The sequence below is a fragment of the Dromaius novaehollandiae genome, chromosome 5 (genome assembly GCF_036370855.1).
Source record: "Dromaius novaehollandiae isolate bDroNov1 chromosome 5, bDroNov1.hap1, whole genome shotgun sequence".
Lineage (NCBI taxonomy): Eukaryota > Metazoa > Chordata > Aves > Casuariiformes > Dromaiidae > Dromaius > Dromaius novaehollandiae.
In genome coordinates this window covers 51,796,392-51,814,631 of record NC_088102.1, presented here as the reverse complement: position 1 = coordinate 51,814,631, position 18,240 = coordinate 51,796,392, and the positions used below count along the sequence as shown (strand labels likewise).

The following is an 18,240-nucleotide window of genomic DNA, read 5'->3' as shown; positions in this document are numbered from 1 at the left end:
TGCTTAAAGGTTACCAGCCATCTAACAAGGATATCTTTTTGCAAGTTGATGACAGAGAAGGGGTACCAATGTGGTAAAGGGAGAGAGATTTTGATGACCTCCTCCCAGACCCCAGTTTAGTGTCAATCACAAGCTACATCATGAAAAGAGAAAATAGAAGAGATAAGGGGGTTACACATGTATGAGGCTTTCTCAAAATTTAAATGTGATTTGTGCTTTCAACACTCATCTTCTAATGAGAATTTAGTTCTCAAATTCTCCTTTTCTATCCAGTCAAATGCCTCTGAATACAGATCAGGATACTTAGCTTTACAGTCACAGCTTTCATCAAATTAACATACTAAATACACTCTCTTGGCAATGATGATGCCTTTAATTTAGGGAGTCAGTCTGATGTACCACTGAGGTACAAAATGTAAACACTGAAAGAATACAGGACATTTTTAAAAAAGTTAAAATTCAAGTAAGAAAATAGGACAGATTGATTGCTGATTGAAACCAGCAAAGCTCATCCTTTTAAGACTTTTTTTTTTTTTTTTTTTTTTTTTTTTAATGGTAATGCAATATCCCTTACCGTTTGCTGTAGATCAGGTATTATGATTCGAATCACTAACGTATTGCTCTGACCGTCTTCCATTCTGCTGCTTGGCTTTTCTGCAGTAGCTCTAATTGTATCATAAATAGTTTCTTCTTTGGAGCTGTCTGATTCAGATTCAACAGAATAGTCTGAAAAGCTCTGTGCCATTTCATCTTCACTTGATGTTGGGCTTCGAGGCATGTTCAAGTCTTTTACCCTACCAATAGAAAGCAGAAAAAGATAAATTATAGCTGAAGGTTCAAAAATGAATCCGCTACAAGTTTTGTTTGTTTTCTTGGAAGAAACATGCATTTAACAATGAAGTCATAAGTTTTGTCTTCCTCATATTTCTCCTTGTCATTTGTATGGGTAGGCAGAGTGTAATGAAAATAAATCTGCCTAGCAAGTTACTATAGAAAGGAAGGAGGGGCAAGAGAAGTAAAAAGAGGAATGAAAGGAAAGATGACCTTTCTTCCCAGGCACACCCAACCTTTCAGAGGATCCAGAATAAAATGCAGCATAATTACCAGGTTCTCTCCCAAATAGCACTGTCATAAACTGTACTTAGAACCAGATCTGTCTTTGAAGGGTACTTCTCCCACTGCAGAAAGATGCTTCAGGAGATTCATATACATGCTGAATTAAGATCATTCTGTACACTGAGAAACTAAATAGCTAAGGCCTCAATATAAGATAGTATTTTCATATAGCAGAATCAACAAAAAAAATAATGTACTACAGGCTGCTAGACTGATGCAGATGCTCCTCTGGGGTTTGTGGTTCCTATAACATCCTTTAGCACTGACACTACTGAAAACTCAAATACAAATTTTAGAAATATTTTTTAACCTGTGGTATAGATTAGACTAAAAATAAAGTCATTTTTACTTCCAAAGTAAGGACATTTGAATTCGGATGTCTACTGCATCATATAAGGTCTCACAGTATGAACAGTAGAATATTTTCCTTTTAGGCTTTTCAGCTAAACAGTAAAAGACTTGTCTCACAAATTAAAAGCTTCTCCAAGAATTGAAAGTGATCCATAATATTCTTTGGAAAAATGAAAAAATAAAGAATTTTTAATTGGAAAAATTAAAAGGACCACCATAAACTTTGTAGTGTTTGATAACAAAATACTTTTTCAGTTTTTAGAGACCAGAAAAACATTTAAAAATTTTTTTTTATATTTTCAACAAAAAATCAAAACCTTCCAAAAGAAGGTCTCTGCTAACAAAAAAAAAAAACAAAAAAAAACAAAAAAAAAACCACACAGGTAAAAGTAAAAAAAATACAACCAATTTCACTGTCAACCCACTTCAAAAAGATACTAAAACAGAATTAAAGTACAGAAGGATTAATTGACTTTGCCAAGGTCATTCATATACCAGGCGACTGTACTGAGATCTCTAAATATGTATTTTGCACAATGGTCTCATAACTGGATCCCCAAATGCAGATATACTCAAACAAAAGCAGGGACCAACAGAACACTTTTTACCACTGTTTCATGATTCAGTTTGAGCCAAATAAATATCACAACCAGATTACTCATTCTTCTACATTGTCCAGTCTTTTATACTAAAACGGTTACAAAACAGGCATAAAAGGCTATCACTGCGATTCAGCATTTTAAGGGGGCTATGCGTTGCAGCCAGCGTTCACACCAGATGACAGGCAGCAGCTTCCAAGGGAAGGTCAAAGGCAAGCATTTCCAAAGCACTCGTGCGTCTCCCATCATCAAATCTTATTGTTATTTTTGACGAAGGACAATTCCATTTGTTATCCAGCCTTGGACTTCAGTGTTATTACCCTCAGCTATAATTACTAATGAAGACAAAACTAGTGCATTCAAAAATCTGAGAGCATGCCAGTTCATAGCAGCTTAATGCAAGACTTTATTTACGAAAGAAAACTCTTGAGGGAGTATTTCATTTTCTTACTGCTTCGCTGAACTGTAGATTAATGCAGCTCCCCAAAGTACCTTAAGTCAATAAAAAGCATAAACATTTCAATGGCTTCCTAATTTATCTACCAATGCTAAAACATGAAGCCAGAATACTGTAGGTCGATACACAGTATTTAAGAGTAAAAGAGGTACTGGCCAGTGGGTGCGAGGAAAAAGACATCAAGAACATTACACACTTTGTCTCTCCCTGAAGCTTTTGAGAGCAATATGTTCCAGGGCAATGGATCTAACTCCTCTGACAGAGAGCAGTAAACTGCAATTATACAGCATACAAATAAAGACCTGAATTAGGAAAAAAGTTCCCAAAGTTTTGGCAAGTAGATTTTCATGCAAAAACTTAAAATCTTAAAATATCTCACTGTGGAATAACAAAGGGAATTACTAGCTGAAGTACTGACTCCCAGGTATCAAGCACCTAAATTTCATAACTAGTGGAACAAAGAATTCCTTGGGAAAGCATCAACAATGCATACGTCACCTAATTTTCCGGAATACAGATAGCAAAATGGACAAGTAACTGCAGAAAAGATAATGAAAGACTGTATCAACAATAGCAAAAAAACCCTCAAAACAAAACCCACAAACCTATGCTCCACCAGCGCTCTCTCAGAAACAGATAATTTAAGTGGGGATTTTTTTGAACAAGACAGTCTAACCACTGGGGAAACTAAACCAGCATAGGCCCCAGCGTATGGTGGATCCCGCCAGGGCGCACAGGTCAAGCCTAACCCCCCTCAGGCTGCAAAGACCTTACGGCAGTTTTGTTGTTTGGCTTTTAAGCTGCACAGGAATGGAAGATGCTGCCATTTGTTAACAGGAGATGCTTGATAATATAGCTCCCACAGAGAAGCTCTCTTTTAACAGGATGTTTTACATTTGCTCCAGTTATATTCCAAAGACTGTTCCATAATCAATATTATCAATTGATGAAAATGAAGGCAGGTTGCCTGGATGACCTGCGCTCCTGCAGCTGATAACTAGCAGAAGGAAATACAGCCCCCAGCGCCTAACTCCTAGCCAAAAGAACATGATTCACTGGTTCTAAAGGACGTTATATGGCTGAAACAGGAATTTTTTTTTTTTTGCCGATATGACTGTCTGGAATTCCTTGCTTAATTTTGTTAAAAGCACAATAAAGCCTGACTTCCTGCAGGTAAGTTGACTGCATTTTATAGGAACATAATGATACATCAGTGTCTGTTTTCAGTACAGAGAAGCGCTGGTTTCTCTGTAAATAGTGGAATGAACGAAAGCTGATTTCCAAAGGTTTTTTAAGTCACCTTGCAAGGGTAGTTACAACAAAAAACTCTGCTCCACCTCAGGTCCTCCGTGAGCATTTTCCGCCCTGTAACAGCGCCCGCTGCCGAGCCCCTTCCTCCAGCGCGGTGACCCTGCTTCCCACCCGCAGCCTTCCCAGGCCCTGCTACACCCCTAACCCCGAGCTCTGCCCGATTTAAACACACACCTGTTTGACATAGGAAGGCCATAAAATGGCTGGAAAATGAAACAGTAATAGTATCAGTATATGCTTGCCCTAGTTTTCTCTTTTTCCCCAGGCACCTGCCCTTCGCCACTGCGCGAGGGCCTGGGCCAGCCAGGGGGTCCTCTGCCGCTTTGCCGATCGCCAAGTTACGATGCTGAGGCCGACGGGCCCAAAAGCAGCGAGTCCAGCTCGGACTGCTGCCTTCCCCGCTCCAGTGCTATTTTTAGATCTTTCTTCTCTATCCAGCAACCAACTTGCACAAAGTCTAGGAATTTATCTTGTTATCTGTTACCACCTCACCGTTAAGGGGAGTTGAAAACAGCCTGTGCATAAATAAATAAAAATATACAGGCAAGTACTGTGACCACTGAAATGTCATTTTCTTACCAAAAAAAAAAAAAAAGGGGGGGGGGGCAGGCTAAGAGCACTCTGTAAAAGCATGGAATTAAAATTCTGCACAGATTATCGAAAGGCAAGAAATTCAAAGCCGGAGCTCTGTACCTGTGCGGCCTGCTCAGGCGAATGCACGCTGACGAGGCAGGGAAAAGCAAGAGTAGCAACAGACCGTGCAATGTTTTGGAGCCTTATGGTTGGTTAGCATTATACAGCTAGAATTCATTTAACATACACCTTAAAACTTGTTTTTAATCTATCTTCATTATTATAAACTTGATATTTACCAAAGGGATTACAATATCTTTGATATGGACACATATTGGAAGGGTATCTTAAACAGACGTATATATGATATAAACACTCACACTACAAAAATAATGTAAACAAAAATAATTAAAATCTTCAACTTATGTGTTAGTTTAGTTATCCTGAAAAGTAATGCTCTCTTCTCTTGTTTTCTAATCATAGATATGCAGCAAAGCCAAACACACAGACACAAAAACCTACATAAAAACATCTGTTTCATATAAAGTCCCCTCCCTACTGTACTCTATACCAGCCTTGGCAAATATCATGAACGCAGGTGTGTTTGTCCAGTTTTCACGGAACAACCCCGAGAGTCACGCATCCTAAAAACCAACAAAAGCTAACAGCAAAGTGCACAGAGACTCTGCTTTTTGGAGCACGTCTCCAACCATCCCTGCTGCAGGAGCTCTTTCCTCGGGAGAAGGGGCCATAGCGGAGCGGAGGCTCCCGAGGCCCCGGACCACGCTCCGCGCCATGCGCTCAGCCCCCGCGGCGGCCTGGGAGCTGCCACGGCCCCACAGCCACCTCCGCACCAGACACTGCAGAGCAGAACGATGCTGTGGCTGTACTGAACGCTCCCCCTCGTAGTGGGAAAGTTTAACATACGGAGAGAGAGAAGGAAATGCAGCCCTAACACCAAAACTAAATTTTCACACGGAAATCACCAGAAAGAGCATTTAAGGATTGTATACTTCCTTCCCTGACCTCAGGGAGATTTTGTTTTTGTTACCATGTGAATGTAGGGTCGGGTCTCATGTGAATGTCCATCTCAAACTAGTCGAAATAGTTAATAACCTCCTCAATTGTTTTCCTCTCTCTAAAACACAGTTGAAGCACACACATCAAATGTCTTGGACAAGGCCAGCAGGGCCAGATCTCAGCGCAAGGTTTCAAATTCACAGGTCACTGGCTCCTGGTCACGATAAGAACAATCTATTTTTATATAAACATTCATTTGCACAATAACAGTCCTGTTGCCTGGAGGGAGAAGTCTTCTAGACTGCTATTGTCAGATAGGTTAAAAATGTACCTGTGGGAATTTCTGAGCTACAGAGGCAGCGTTGTTGTTGGGTGGGTAATGCCACCAACCAGGCTGTGAGAAAAGTTTCTTGTTAGAACAATAGGAACTGCTAGAAAGAGGTATTTCATTATTAACTTTGAAGAAAATCTATTCAGAAAAGGGATTTTGGTTTCTGTAAGACCTGCCAGAAGTCCTAACAGTCAGATTCTCCAGCTTTATTCTGGATTATATATATCAGCTCAAGAACCAGCTCTCCATATTACTAAATTAAAATGCTGGAGCAGGTCAAGCATTGCTTTTCAAATAATATCAATATTAAAGCAGAAACACATTTCAGATGGAATTCAAGACACACAATGGGGGTGTAATCCCCTATATCGTGCACTTCGCATCTCTCTACGGTTATGCAGAAAACATCACATGGCAGAAAATCTGAATGGAAGTCCAATTCCAGTGAGTAATTTGCAATTCGATGGATTAAAGCCACATTTTGCAGTGTTACCTTAAAGCTGGCGTTAGCCAGCAGTGCCTCCAAGAGAAATAGTCCTGCCTTGAACCTCTGACCACTTTGCCCTTGCCGCAGCCTGCTTTAATCTTTGCACTCGATCCAGGTTACAGACCAACTTTTTTCTTTTTGTGGGTTACTTTCGGCATCTATCACTCCCTGAACTGGATCACTATGCAAATGTTTGTACAGGCAGAAAGAGGAAGATGGCAGAGGGCCAGAAACCAACAGCCAGGGAGACAAAAAGGGCAGAATCACTTTTTCCAAAGGCAGTATTAATGCTTGCCTGCGTAACGGGAATCTGAGACCACAGCCTAGGTGGCAGGAAAGAAGTCTACATAAATCTGGCAAGCTGATTAACTCCAATTAATATCCACTGATTACTGTACAGAAATATTGTAATTCAGAAGAGGACAGCATACTGAAGCCTACTGTTACAAAATTTATCCAGGAAAATGCAAAAAAATGCAAAAGAATACATCTGCAAGAAGCAGAAGAACGCACACACACCGCGTTAACCAACTCAGAAAAACTCGGCGCCAGGCAATGACAGTTCCTGGTCCTGTTTTACCTAGAAGTACAGATGTAGCTTAGGAGACTGAAAAATAAAGAAAAACAGCACGTTTAAAGTATTGAGGCTTTTGGAAAGTTAATCTATTGTCCTGCTGTTCCCTTGATCAGCCTCTGTAAAATGCCACTGCTAATACTCGATTCTTCTGTAAAGCACTTTTATTCTGTGGGAGAAAATGCTAGAAAACTAGATCACTTGTATGAAATTTGGAAGAAACTACCCTCCATGGTAATTACCTACAAATTTTAATCATAGAGTATTTTGCTATTTATACCCCCAAACATGTTTTTTCCCCTATATGCCACTCCTTCACTTCAATTCTCCTTGGTTACATCATCTGGTAATGCATTTTTGATCTCTGTGTTAAATAACTGAAACACCCAAATAAATATTTTAGGAGAAGATATGTGTGCTGAGGCATAAGTATAACATGCCAAAATGCCAAGCGAAATTCCTCCCTTACTTTTCTCTTAACCCGTTGTTTCTCAGTGTAGCATCTCTTACCCAAAAACTTAAATCTGAAATCAATTTGAACTTAGTTTGAAATCAGTATTGAAAAATCAATGGTTATATGCATCTGTCCCCCCAGGGCCACAAGGAAGATTCTTAATGTCTTGATTTTAGGGCATATTTATGCAGTCCTTGATTTCTCTTGCTAGGTCATCTCCATGGGTAATAGGGACAAATTATTCTGCAAGGGTTTAATACTGACACTTTTTTTTTCTTTTTTTCTTTTTTTTTTTTTAAAGAAAACTGAGTGAAGTAACTCTTGAACCACCTTATTTCTGAGGCTGCTTGTTATCCCTTGCGCATGTATATCTGCACAGTGCAGACTTGCCAGGAAGAGGCTAAGCCCCATTAACTTCTGGTATTTAGAGTGCTAAATACCAACATCATATGATTAAAGTGGGTCTTAAGACCAGACTGTAAGAATGTAATTTGTTCATTACAGATGTACTTCACCATTGGCACTCATAAAACATGCAAAATACACATGCAAACTTTTTCTAAAAGTTTCTAAGTTTCCAAGTAGCTTTGGACGATAAAGTTCTTTGTCCTCATCTGTTCTGCTTCGTGTTTACTTTACTCAAACTATTTAGCCAGTCATGCTGTCTTCACGGGAAGGCTGAAGTTCAATCGGGCAGACGCAAAGGCAGATTTTGGGGAAGGATAGCTACAAAGGATGCACGAAACAAGTGACTTAATGTGCTGTGACACATTAAGACTGGAAGACAGGCAGAGAGGCAGGTGTAGAAAAAGCATAAAAGCATTTTAAGTAGAAGTAACTTTTCAAACTGAGAAAACAGAACCTGTTATTAGAGGAAAGAGGAACCAGGTATAAAGATTTAGCACAGTGGCACATGCAGGATGGTTAAAACGTTAAAAACCTTTAAAAAATTCAAACGCACTACTAGGGGAAATACAGTAAGCATTTATAAATGTTAACCACAGTGCAGTTTACAGTAAAGGCCAACTCCCAGTGGCAATATAATGTCTTAAGTGTCTTCTTTTAAACACCTCCAAGGTTTCCAGTGCAATCCTATCTGACCTTTATTTAAAGGTCATTCACCCAGCCACGGAATTACAGCTAGCCCCTTGAGCCGCAAGGCCAGTAGTTTGCAAGCTTTGTTCATTTTATAAGTTTTCTTTTTAAATATGGCTTCTGATTTTGAGCATTTATTTCCCAATAAACAAACAACAGTATTCATAAGTCATTCTTTAAATACTGCTTGCAATAGATACTAGAGTTTACCTAGGACTAAATCATAAAGCACTTTAAGGTATTAATTAAAAAAATGGATCCCAAAATAATTGCATATATTTATTGGTGAAAAAAAACAACAAAAAAAAACCAAAAACCACCACTTCAATTTGAAAACTCATCTTTTCAGATGTAGTAATCCGGAATTATAAAACGCTTCAAATAGATGTCAAACAAGAGAAGCTAAATAAAGACTAAATGACTAATTTAAATAGATGAAAAACAACAAAGCTTTTTTAAAATAATACATCCAGCAAATTAACCCAGAAACAGAAGTTCACCAGCACACCAAATCTGAGATCTGGCTTCTTGGACTCGTAAGTTCAGATCAACACCCCTTTCTGAGAAACCAGAGCCTATCATAAAACGGATATTGTTGATCATCCTTGGAGAAAAAAAACCAACAAAAAACAAACAAACAAACAAACAAAACAGACAGGGAGCCATCTGAAGTTCCTTCCTGAGCAATTTTACATCTTTCAAGGTGAATTAATCACATATGTAACCACACTGAAATCAACAGAATTACATTAAGGTCATCTCCAACAAGACTTAACCCCTATATATTGCCTATGGATCCAATTTGGCATTTCTTTCTAATTCAAGAGCTTTTCAGTTACGAAGCACCGGGAAAATAAACTAGAGATTCAGCTCTTGTACTGACTCTGCCTCCATTCCAAAATGACTTTGAAGTATGCACTTTCAGTAAGCTCCCTTACATATAGTACCTGCAAATTTCAAAGTTGCAAACTACAGCAATACAAAAAAAATTATTTCCCCTTCAATTATTTAAAGTGAGAATGAAACAAAAAGAATAACTAGCCATGATTTGTTCTTTTTCAGCAACATGGAAGTATTACACCACTTCAATTTTAAAAGGTCATTATCTATTCATAAAAAATGTATACAATTCTTCTTGATTTTCCCAGAACTTTTCCTTACATCACCTGCAGAACAGAAGCATGTAGGGAAAGCAATTTTATCTTCCAGCCTTTCTCTTTCCAGCCTCTGCTTGTACTTCACTATGTAAATATCAAAAAGATTTTAATACGTTGGAAGGGAAAGGACATAAGAGAATTTCAGAAGACTTACAAGAGGAATGGGAAAAAAATTCAGAGCTTGCTGAAAATATTTACCTCAAGCTCAGCTCCCTAGTGGACAAAGTAGCTTAACTGCTTGCTCATTTGCATTTTCTGCTTACCAGCTTTTTTCTTCTTTATCCGTAAGGAAAACATTTTTGTGATAATTCAAATACAAACATAATTAAATGTTACCAGAGAAACATTGTTGCTGTCTTGTTATGTAGATTAGATCAGACATTGAGATTAGATAAAAAAGATTCCCTCTTCTCCCTGCATATGGGTTAGCAAACAAGGTTTTACCTGAATTTTCTTCACATGTGATTCTGATGGGGGTTGTGTTATTTTAATTTATTTGCTCTGTTGCCAAAAATAGTCTCATTATTTACATTGTTTTGGTCCAAGAAATAATGTACCAATTAGGACAAGCAAAGCTTCAAACAGATGCTCTATTTTTCTTGTAAAAGGATTGCAGTTATCTTTGGCTGAGAGCTGGTTGATAAAATTCAGAAAACCTTTCTTGTTGGGCTTTTTCCTCATTTCATATTTTTGTTTTTCATGCTTATTTCATCAACAAATTCCTTTTTATTTCAAATTAGTGGGAAACACCTTCAAGCTTGTAGAGGATACCGGGTACCCAATGTTTTCAGCAACCTGCCAGCTGCTTGAGCCTTGGAGGTGCAAGTCCCAGAGCTTTTAGGGTCTGCAAACCTGGCACAGTTTCCAAATGCCCTGCAGTCAGAGACTTCCAAGTTAAGCAACTCCACTGCAGTTCTCCAGAGAGGACACTGAAATACCAGGTTCTGTTCCAAATCACAATGGAACCAAGTTCTGAAATACAAAAATCCTCCACAAAATAGGGGTTTTTTTCTCCATATGGACCTGCTTAACTAGAGCAGATGCATGCAAGTCATTAAATGATGAGACTAATTTCATCAGTCAGCTTCATTTGAAGTTGGGCTTCATTTGGGTTATTAATATCAGGGTTCAGAAACATCAGACCTGGAGCAGGTGTACAAACATCAGTCAAGTTGTGATTTTTCACTGGCACTGGAAAGTACATGGACAACACGGGAAGCAATATACTAGGAAAACAAACTTCTAGTTCAGTTGCTGACTTGGTTACCGAACAGCTGAGCAGGATTAAGCCCTGGCCTCAGCCACCAGTTAGTATCACTAAACCAACTTAGGTAGCAAGGAGGAAGAGAAAGGCAGAAAGAACCACCCGTGCTCTATCAACTTAATTTCTTTTCTTAACCAAGAGGGAAGCAACAAATTGTGACCTAGAAAGGAGGGGCACAGTGTATAATTAGGGCAGGTGACCAGGACTTGGTTTAGCCAGATTCAGGTGTAAGCAATGCCTCGTGCTGTGTCCTCCCTCGCTATTTCTGTATCCGTCTGTGTACGTCTGCAGCAGATAGCCATGGTTCCCTGTCACAGATGGTCTCTAGGATTCTTTGCTCGTAATTGCAGAAAAACTTCTCTGATTTGTCAAAGGAAATTCTGGAAAAGGAACACTATTGATTTTATCTGCATTTTGTCTGCTTACGTTCCTACCTCAAGGTAAGCATATCTTGGGTTTTAACCTATATTCCAGCCTGTACAAGCCAGCCAGAGTTCATAGTGCAATTAAGAACATTCTTGAGGCTTGTGTATAAGAATGATGATGGTGATGGCAGGCTGGGAAAAAATATCTGCAGGCTCAGAAAGGTTAAGTGATCTGCCAAGATGACCCAGGCAGCAGAGTAATTCTGTAGAAGAACTGAGAAATAAATTATTCTCTTGACCTTTGAGATTTTGATTCAACTCGCTGTGAAGATTAAAGAATTCTTACCAAACTCTATCCAGCCAAAATTTAGGCAATCGAGACACAATAGCATTGATGAAAAGAGTGAGTTTTACTCACTAACTACCAACACTTCATTATTGCACTCAGTAAACAGCTCAAGAAATAAAAGACCACTTCTTTGGCGAGAAGGGAACAGAATAAGATACATGTTTATAATATTACGCAGAAGAAGTAGGGAAAGCAAAAAAATAGAAAGGGTACTAATGTTTAAAAATACAGAAGGATTTGTAAAAAAAACTTTGAGCTTTCGCTGCTTAAATGCCAGCTGTAGTTTGGAATTTAATATTAAAAATAAATAGCAGGCCAAATCACCCCAGGATAACTTCCTACAGTACTTTGAGACCATTCTCCATTCTAAGAGAAATCCCACAAAGGTATCCAACCAAGAACTACAGTCTCTCTCCACATCAAAGCACCACAACTGGTCAGCATCTTACATCTTTGTTTTTTTTGAAGTATCCCTCCTTCAGTGCAGAATCAAGACAAATATTCAGTTAACATAAACACAGTGACTTGGATTCTTTGTTGTGCCTTAGAGTCACAGATGATTCAGGCTGGATGGGACCTTGGGAGGTCTCTAGTCCAACCTCCTTTCAAAGCAGGTCCAGCTGTGAGATCAGATCAGGCTGCCCAGGGCTTTATCCAGTTGGGCCTTGCAAATCTCCAGGAGTGGAGACTGCGCAACCTCTCTGGGCAACCTGTGCTGCTGCCCGACTGTCCTCATCGTGAAAAAAGTTTTCCTCATACCCAGTGTGAACATCTCATTTCAACTTATGCCCCTTGTCTCTTGTCCTCCTGCTGTGCAGAGCCTGGCTCCCTCTTCTCACTAACCTCCCTGCTTATCCAGGCTGGCTGTTGCTTGGTCCCCTTGACGTCGCGTCTTCCCTAGGCTGGACAAGCCCAACTCCCTCAGCCTCTCCTCTCAGGGCAGGAGCTCCAGCACTGACCATCTTGGTGGCCTCTGGTGACCTTACACCAGCTTGTTGACATCCTTCTTGTCTGGGGGGTGAGGGGGGGGCAAAACTGGACCCAGCACTTAAGATGTGGTCTAACAAGTCAAGCAGTATAATCCCATCCCTCGATCTACTGGCTGCGCTCCCACTAATACAGCCCAAGGTGCTGTCAGCTGCCACTGCTGCCAGGCACACTGCAGCCCACGTCCGGCTCATCGCCCACCAGGACCCTCAGGGTGTCCCCATCCACCAACCCTGTCATTTTATCACAGAGGGCAGTCAGGGTGGCCAGGCATGATTTACCCTTACTAAATCCATACTGACTGTTCCCAGTCACCACCTTCTCCTTCACGTGCCAAGAAATGTGATCCGAGAGGACCCACTCGCTGGTTTTCTCTGCAATGGAGATGAGACTGACCAGGCTGCACTTCTCCAAAAGCTGTGATGCAGCTACGGAGCACAGCACAGGAGACAGCCCTATGGAATGGAAGAGCAGCAAGGGCTTATGGTGACCTCTAGATTTTGGGCTCCCCCAAGGAAAATCATCTTTATAATATGCCTGACAGACCAGTCCTGTATACCCTTTTCAATCTCACTAACACGAAACTGCTTTTTTTTTTTTTTTTTTTTTGGATAGCAGGCCAAATTTTCCTTTCTCTTAATTTTACGTACGTGCACCCCAGTCAGAGCTGCCAGCATATATGCAAAGTTGTTATGTGTTCTCAAATACATAAATACACTTTAAATATAGACTGGATTCTGCAATCCTTACTAAGGAAAAAATACCATACAGCTAAGGAAAACACTATAGCCTTTGGTAATTGTGCATTTTGCAAAGTATGGACCAACAAGAGAAGATAATATTTCTTCATTCTCCCTACCCATATACAGCCCTCACACGTTTGTCTTCCATGTACAGTCCTGTAGCATTCCTGTAGCAACACACTGTTTATATGAAGAAAGTAATACTGGTTCAGAAAGTAATTTTACTAGTGCACGTAGCCAAGCGATGACCAAGCCACTCACCAAGAGGGGCAAGGCCAGGACTAAGTTTAGAAACAGTACTGGCAGCCATGCTGGTTGTACGGACACCCAGTCTTACGGAAGCCAATGGCAAAATGCAGCAGTTGCATTTGTATTTTGTGCTTGAATAGAGCTGCAAGGGTTAAGCTACAAAGATTAACCTACAGCTAGGGCTTAGTTCTGTAACTCAGAGTTTTTCCTGAAAGTTATCTAAGCAATCATATGGTCTGCAACTACAGCAGAATCTTACATATTTACATGCCATGAAATATAGGTACAAAGTTTATTCAACCTTACAACTGCATGCTGGCTGTTGAACCTACCATCAATGATATATTCCTTTCTTGTGCTTTTTAAAGCGACATCAAATTAAAAATTATCATTGACTGAACAATTCAATCTATAATTTACAAAAAAAATTCAATTAAATTTCAGTATCACCAGAAGTTCTTGATTTGTTTACATGACTTGCAACGGTTTCCTTACAGAGTATAGTTTCCACCTGTTTAGGCAGGCCTTTAATTCAGTCACAGGTAATGTAAGTCCTAAAATGACAGAGAGCTGGAAAACCAGAAATACTTCACACCAATTTATTTGTAATTGACTAGATTTCATGTTGATTGTACCCCATAAGATCTGATTAAGTGAATTCATTATCATTTATAATTTTGTGATGGCACTTTGGAGATTCCAACCAGGGAAATTATAACAGTCTAATCAAGGAATGCAAACAGAATATAAAAGCACTTAAAAAGAACCAAAAAACAAAAAAACACACTTGATTGAATCATGATGTAAAATATCCCTAATAAAAACCAGTGTCTCTTGAACTCCAGGCATACAACTGTTAGTTTCCACCAGTAGAGCACTTAATAAAAGTTCTTAGTAAATCATCTGAGAGATTCGGGCAGCTGATCATACAAGATTTCACAATCAGGATCCTTTGTTACGGCCACTCACATGGGATTAAGTTTCTCTAGGAATGAAGAGCAGTGATGCCCGGGAACGCAGTCCTCGAAAGGACTTTTATTTTTCTATATAACTGGGAGCTGGGGTGACCACATGAAAACTACCCTTCACTTTACTTAACTTCCATCTATGTTGCTGTTCCACACATATCACGAATCTTGACAGTTTCTATGGAAAGCTCATTTCCTAATACTGCTATTGATGCTGCCAGATCTGCCTGTCCCTCTACCTCAGTGTAAGGGAAGAACAATGTCTAGGCAGCTCTGCTCACTATTTAATGCCGCTCCTCAGAGAAAGAAATGATTAAGCCCATCATGTGAACCAAATCCTTCAGGACATATCCATTAATGAGATTTACTGACCCCACTATCTGCTCCACTGCTTGCAGGAATGAACAAGGCAGCGAGAACGAGCAAAGCCTTCCTCTTCAGCATTAATAAAAAGCTATAAAATTCATAAAAATATTTTGTTCAATTCACACTTTTCAAGGAAGTGAGCATTAAAAACAGATTCACCATTAGGTTTTATGTCTGCCTCAAGTTCTCCCACAGATGATTATCTGGTCTGCCTTACTGTGTTTTTACACTTGCCCTCACAAGCTGCCTCACCTCAAAAATTTTCCCCAAATCTTACTAAATCTAAACTCCTCTTCCACACACTGTTTCTCAGCTGCACATTGAAAGTAACTCTTTCTGGCCCTTTGTGCAGTAGTGGAAGCACATCAGAGTTTAATTTTTTCTTTATATGCTTCAATTTTTACTTTCGAGCTTTGACTTTCCTCCTATCCCTCCCCTGACTCAAGAGAGCCACCAGCTCCTCTCCAGGATTTTGTAAGAGATTTCATGACATCTGCTAACTTTCCACCCAACAGATAAGTTCACAGGGGCTACCACCACAAACCTACAGTTGCCAGGTGCTGTCAATATGCCTGACAGAAATTTCCTGCCATTACAGCTTGCCTCCTGCTGCCAGGCTGGGCTTCCCACCTATGCAGGGCCTGCTCGGTGCCACAGCTGCATCGCCGTCGCCCAGGCAAGAGGAGCAGCCCATCCGACCGTCTCGTCCTCCTTCTGCAACACAGCTCTTACTAACGCGCTAACAAAATACACTCACAACACTATTAAAAGCATACAGAACGGGGATCTTGGGACTCTCATTTCCATAACTACTCAAAGCACGTAAGGAGCAGAGGAATGTTTACAAACTATATCAAACACCACTGTCACGGCTGGCTCTCTCCATGAAACAGCACAGCATGCTCAATCATGAATACCTGCTTTTCACATCTGCACTGATTGTGACTGCCATGAACATAAATGGGAAAGAATGAAAAGAAAAAAACAAAAAAAACAAAATTCTTGCTCTTGGTCTTAAAAGGTAAGCAAACCCAAAGGTGAGCAAGGCCCTTACACTACCGAATCTAAATTTTAAGCTGTGTTCCTATTTTCTTCATGCTTCAGACTTGTTAGAAAGGTAGTTCAGCTATACACTGGTGAGGTCTTTATAGTTCTGATGAACAGTTTAGTAATACTGAGAATAAAATTTCAAATTTGAGAGACAAGGATTTTTTTCCTGCTCTTGAGAATTAGCTAAAATATTTCCTTTCACAAGCCACATTTTCTCAGATCTGTAGCCTACAATCAAATATAGGCAACGCTTATCAGGGAAGTGATAGCTTGGGCTCTGATGAATTATTTTGGTCATGTCATAGACTGATGACCAGCATGTCACCTGCTTGACTCCTGAAAAGCTTGTGATTACAGCTGGTAACTCATTGGCACATTTAAGTTAGTAAAACAATTATTCATATCAACTCATTATATTGTCAACTGCAACTCTTAAAATCCAAATACACACACCTGTTTTTGTATCTTTATCTTTCTCTTCTAATTAGCACTAGTATTTATCTTTGATACCCACTGGCCCTAGTCACAGAAGCAAAGAGTCAACAATTAATGGCTGATAAATTGATAATTTTTGCTGTGCTGGCCTTTGAGGTACAAATCTTGTTTTAATCTTTCTCTCCTTTTTTCTTATTTCCACAGAGAACCACTCCAGATTAAACCACCTAGTGTACCATGGCACTATGGCTTTAAAGTCACCATGCACTTTATGGCAAGCCCTTCCACACTTTTTATATAATTTTAATATTTTCGGTCCCCTTCCAGTGCTCATCCAAAGATACTTCTATGACTCACTATCCTATCTTTGATCTGCATTCGTAATGTGCCTTAACACATGCAGACACTTGTGGCAGCAATGCCAGAAACAGAAAGGTCCACCTTCAGTTTTTCTTATCTCAGATAAAATGAGTTTGCTCATACAGAAATATCAAGCTTTATCAAAGTAAACCTAATTTTATATCATTGCCCTTGTCGTTCTGGTTTCCTGATTTGAGAATTTAAAGTTTCTACACATTCTGTAGTGACTGGACTGTAAGGCAATGAAATAATTCTAGTTTTAACAAACTGTTTTGCATAAAAAAAGGTATAAGAAGTCTCCAGTGAATTCACTAAAAAAAAAAAAAATAATAATTTCAACATGTCTAATATAATAAGTATTTTAACATTAGTTAAAGAAGTATTTTTAACCTTCTAGTTCATATTTAAAGTGTATTCAGTAGGAAGAGCAAGAGAGCTGTAATGCACGATGATGAAAATTAACACGCTCTCCCATCCTTCTTCACAACAGTTAAGGCGCAAATTCTTCTGCTCTGAGATCATTTTTGTAACCCACCCAATACAAAAATGATGTAGATACAATCCACCCAATACAAAAACGCAAAGATGAAAAACCTGCTCTTTGTTAAGATTCAGACAGCTTTTTCAGGAACTTTTGACCACCTATTCGTTAACAAACACCTTAGCAGAATCCAGTAACACGCACAACTGAAGTCACGAGCCATACCCGTACGTCGCCCACTTATTTCAGCAAGAGCAGAAAGCAGCGGGCACCCCTCCCACCACAGCTTCCTCACTGTGTCAGTAGGTTACACCCTCTGACACCCAGCTCAGTTTTACTAATTTCTGTGGCTTAAAAATTCCTATAAACTTACTATAGGAGAAAAGGGAGAAAAGGAGGAGAAGCCAGACATGAGTAACTTAAAAGATTTTTCTACAAAATTAGTTTGGCACGCTTACCTGTCAGAATAAAGAAGAAAGCAACTGTGACAAGGTCACCAGAATCTAGGTATCTTTCATTTCAGATTCCTGTAAAAAGTACAGAAAGACATAAAAAGCTTGACATATGGGGAAAGTGACCTAACAGCCACTCCATTTAAAAATCTATAAAACAGAAATGCTCACAGCACAAAGGGGATTTTGACATGATAGTCTGCACGAGAGGGCAAGTTTATCGCATTACCGATTTACAACATATTCATCATGCTGTAACATAAATATTACGCATAGCTTCACAAAGGGAGAGCTTGATTTAACTATATTCACTTCAACGTGCTTCTAGCAGCATAAAGCCGGTACTAAGGCAAAAGAACAGACTCTCTTGGTTACCAAGACAGACAATTTCAGGCCACATCTGACAGAAGGTGAAAGATGCTGCTCAGCCATTTTGCATGGACACTTTGCTTATTTAAGAATTCTCAAAGCACTGACAGTCCCAGGCGTGTGCATTTGCAGATCAACCCAAATATGAGCAGCAAAATACTTGTTTCTTCCAAATCCAGCTGAGATCCAGCAAGTCCAGCACACTACGTAAAGAATAGCCCAGATCTAGCTAAGAGGAACTGATGAGCACTGAAGTGTGTATGATTAGATTCAAATC

The 18,240-nt window shown here is 39.6% G+C and overlaps 1 protein-coding gene across 4 annotated transcripts in view; it reads right to left on the bottom strand.

Annotated features, from left to right (window-relative positions):
- SHANK2 (SH3 and multiple ankyrin repeat domains 2) overlaps positions 1 to 18,240 on the bottom strand; it is a 374,573-nt gene that overhangs the window by 316,291 nt on the left and 40,042 nt on the right. For all 4 annotated transcript variants that reach the window (XM_064512811.1, XM_064512809.1, XM_064512810.1 and 1 more), the window contains 2 exons: positions 17,601 to 17,669; positions 575 to 794 (listed from right to left, as the gene is read on the bottom strand). In XM_064512811.1, the coding sequence (XP_064368881.1) occupies positions 575 to 778 (204 nt within the window). In that variant the 5' untranslated portion in view covers positions 779 to 794; positions 17,601 to 17,669. The remainder of the gene's footprint in view (positions 1 to 574; positions 795 to 17,600; positions 17,670 to 18,240) is intronic.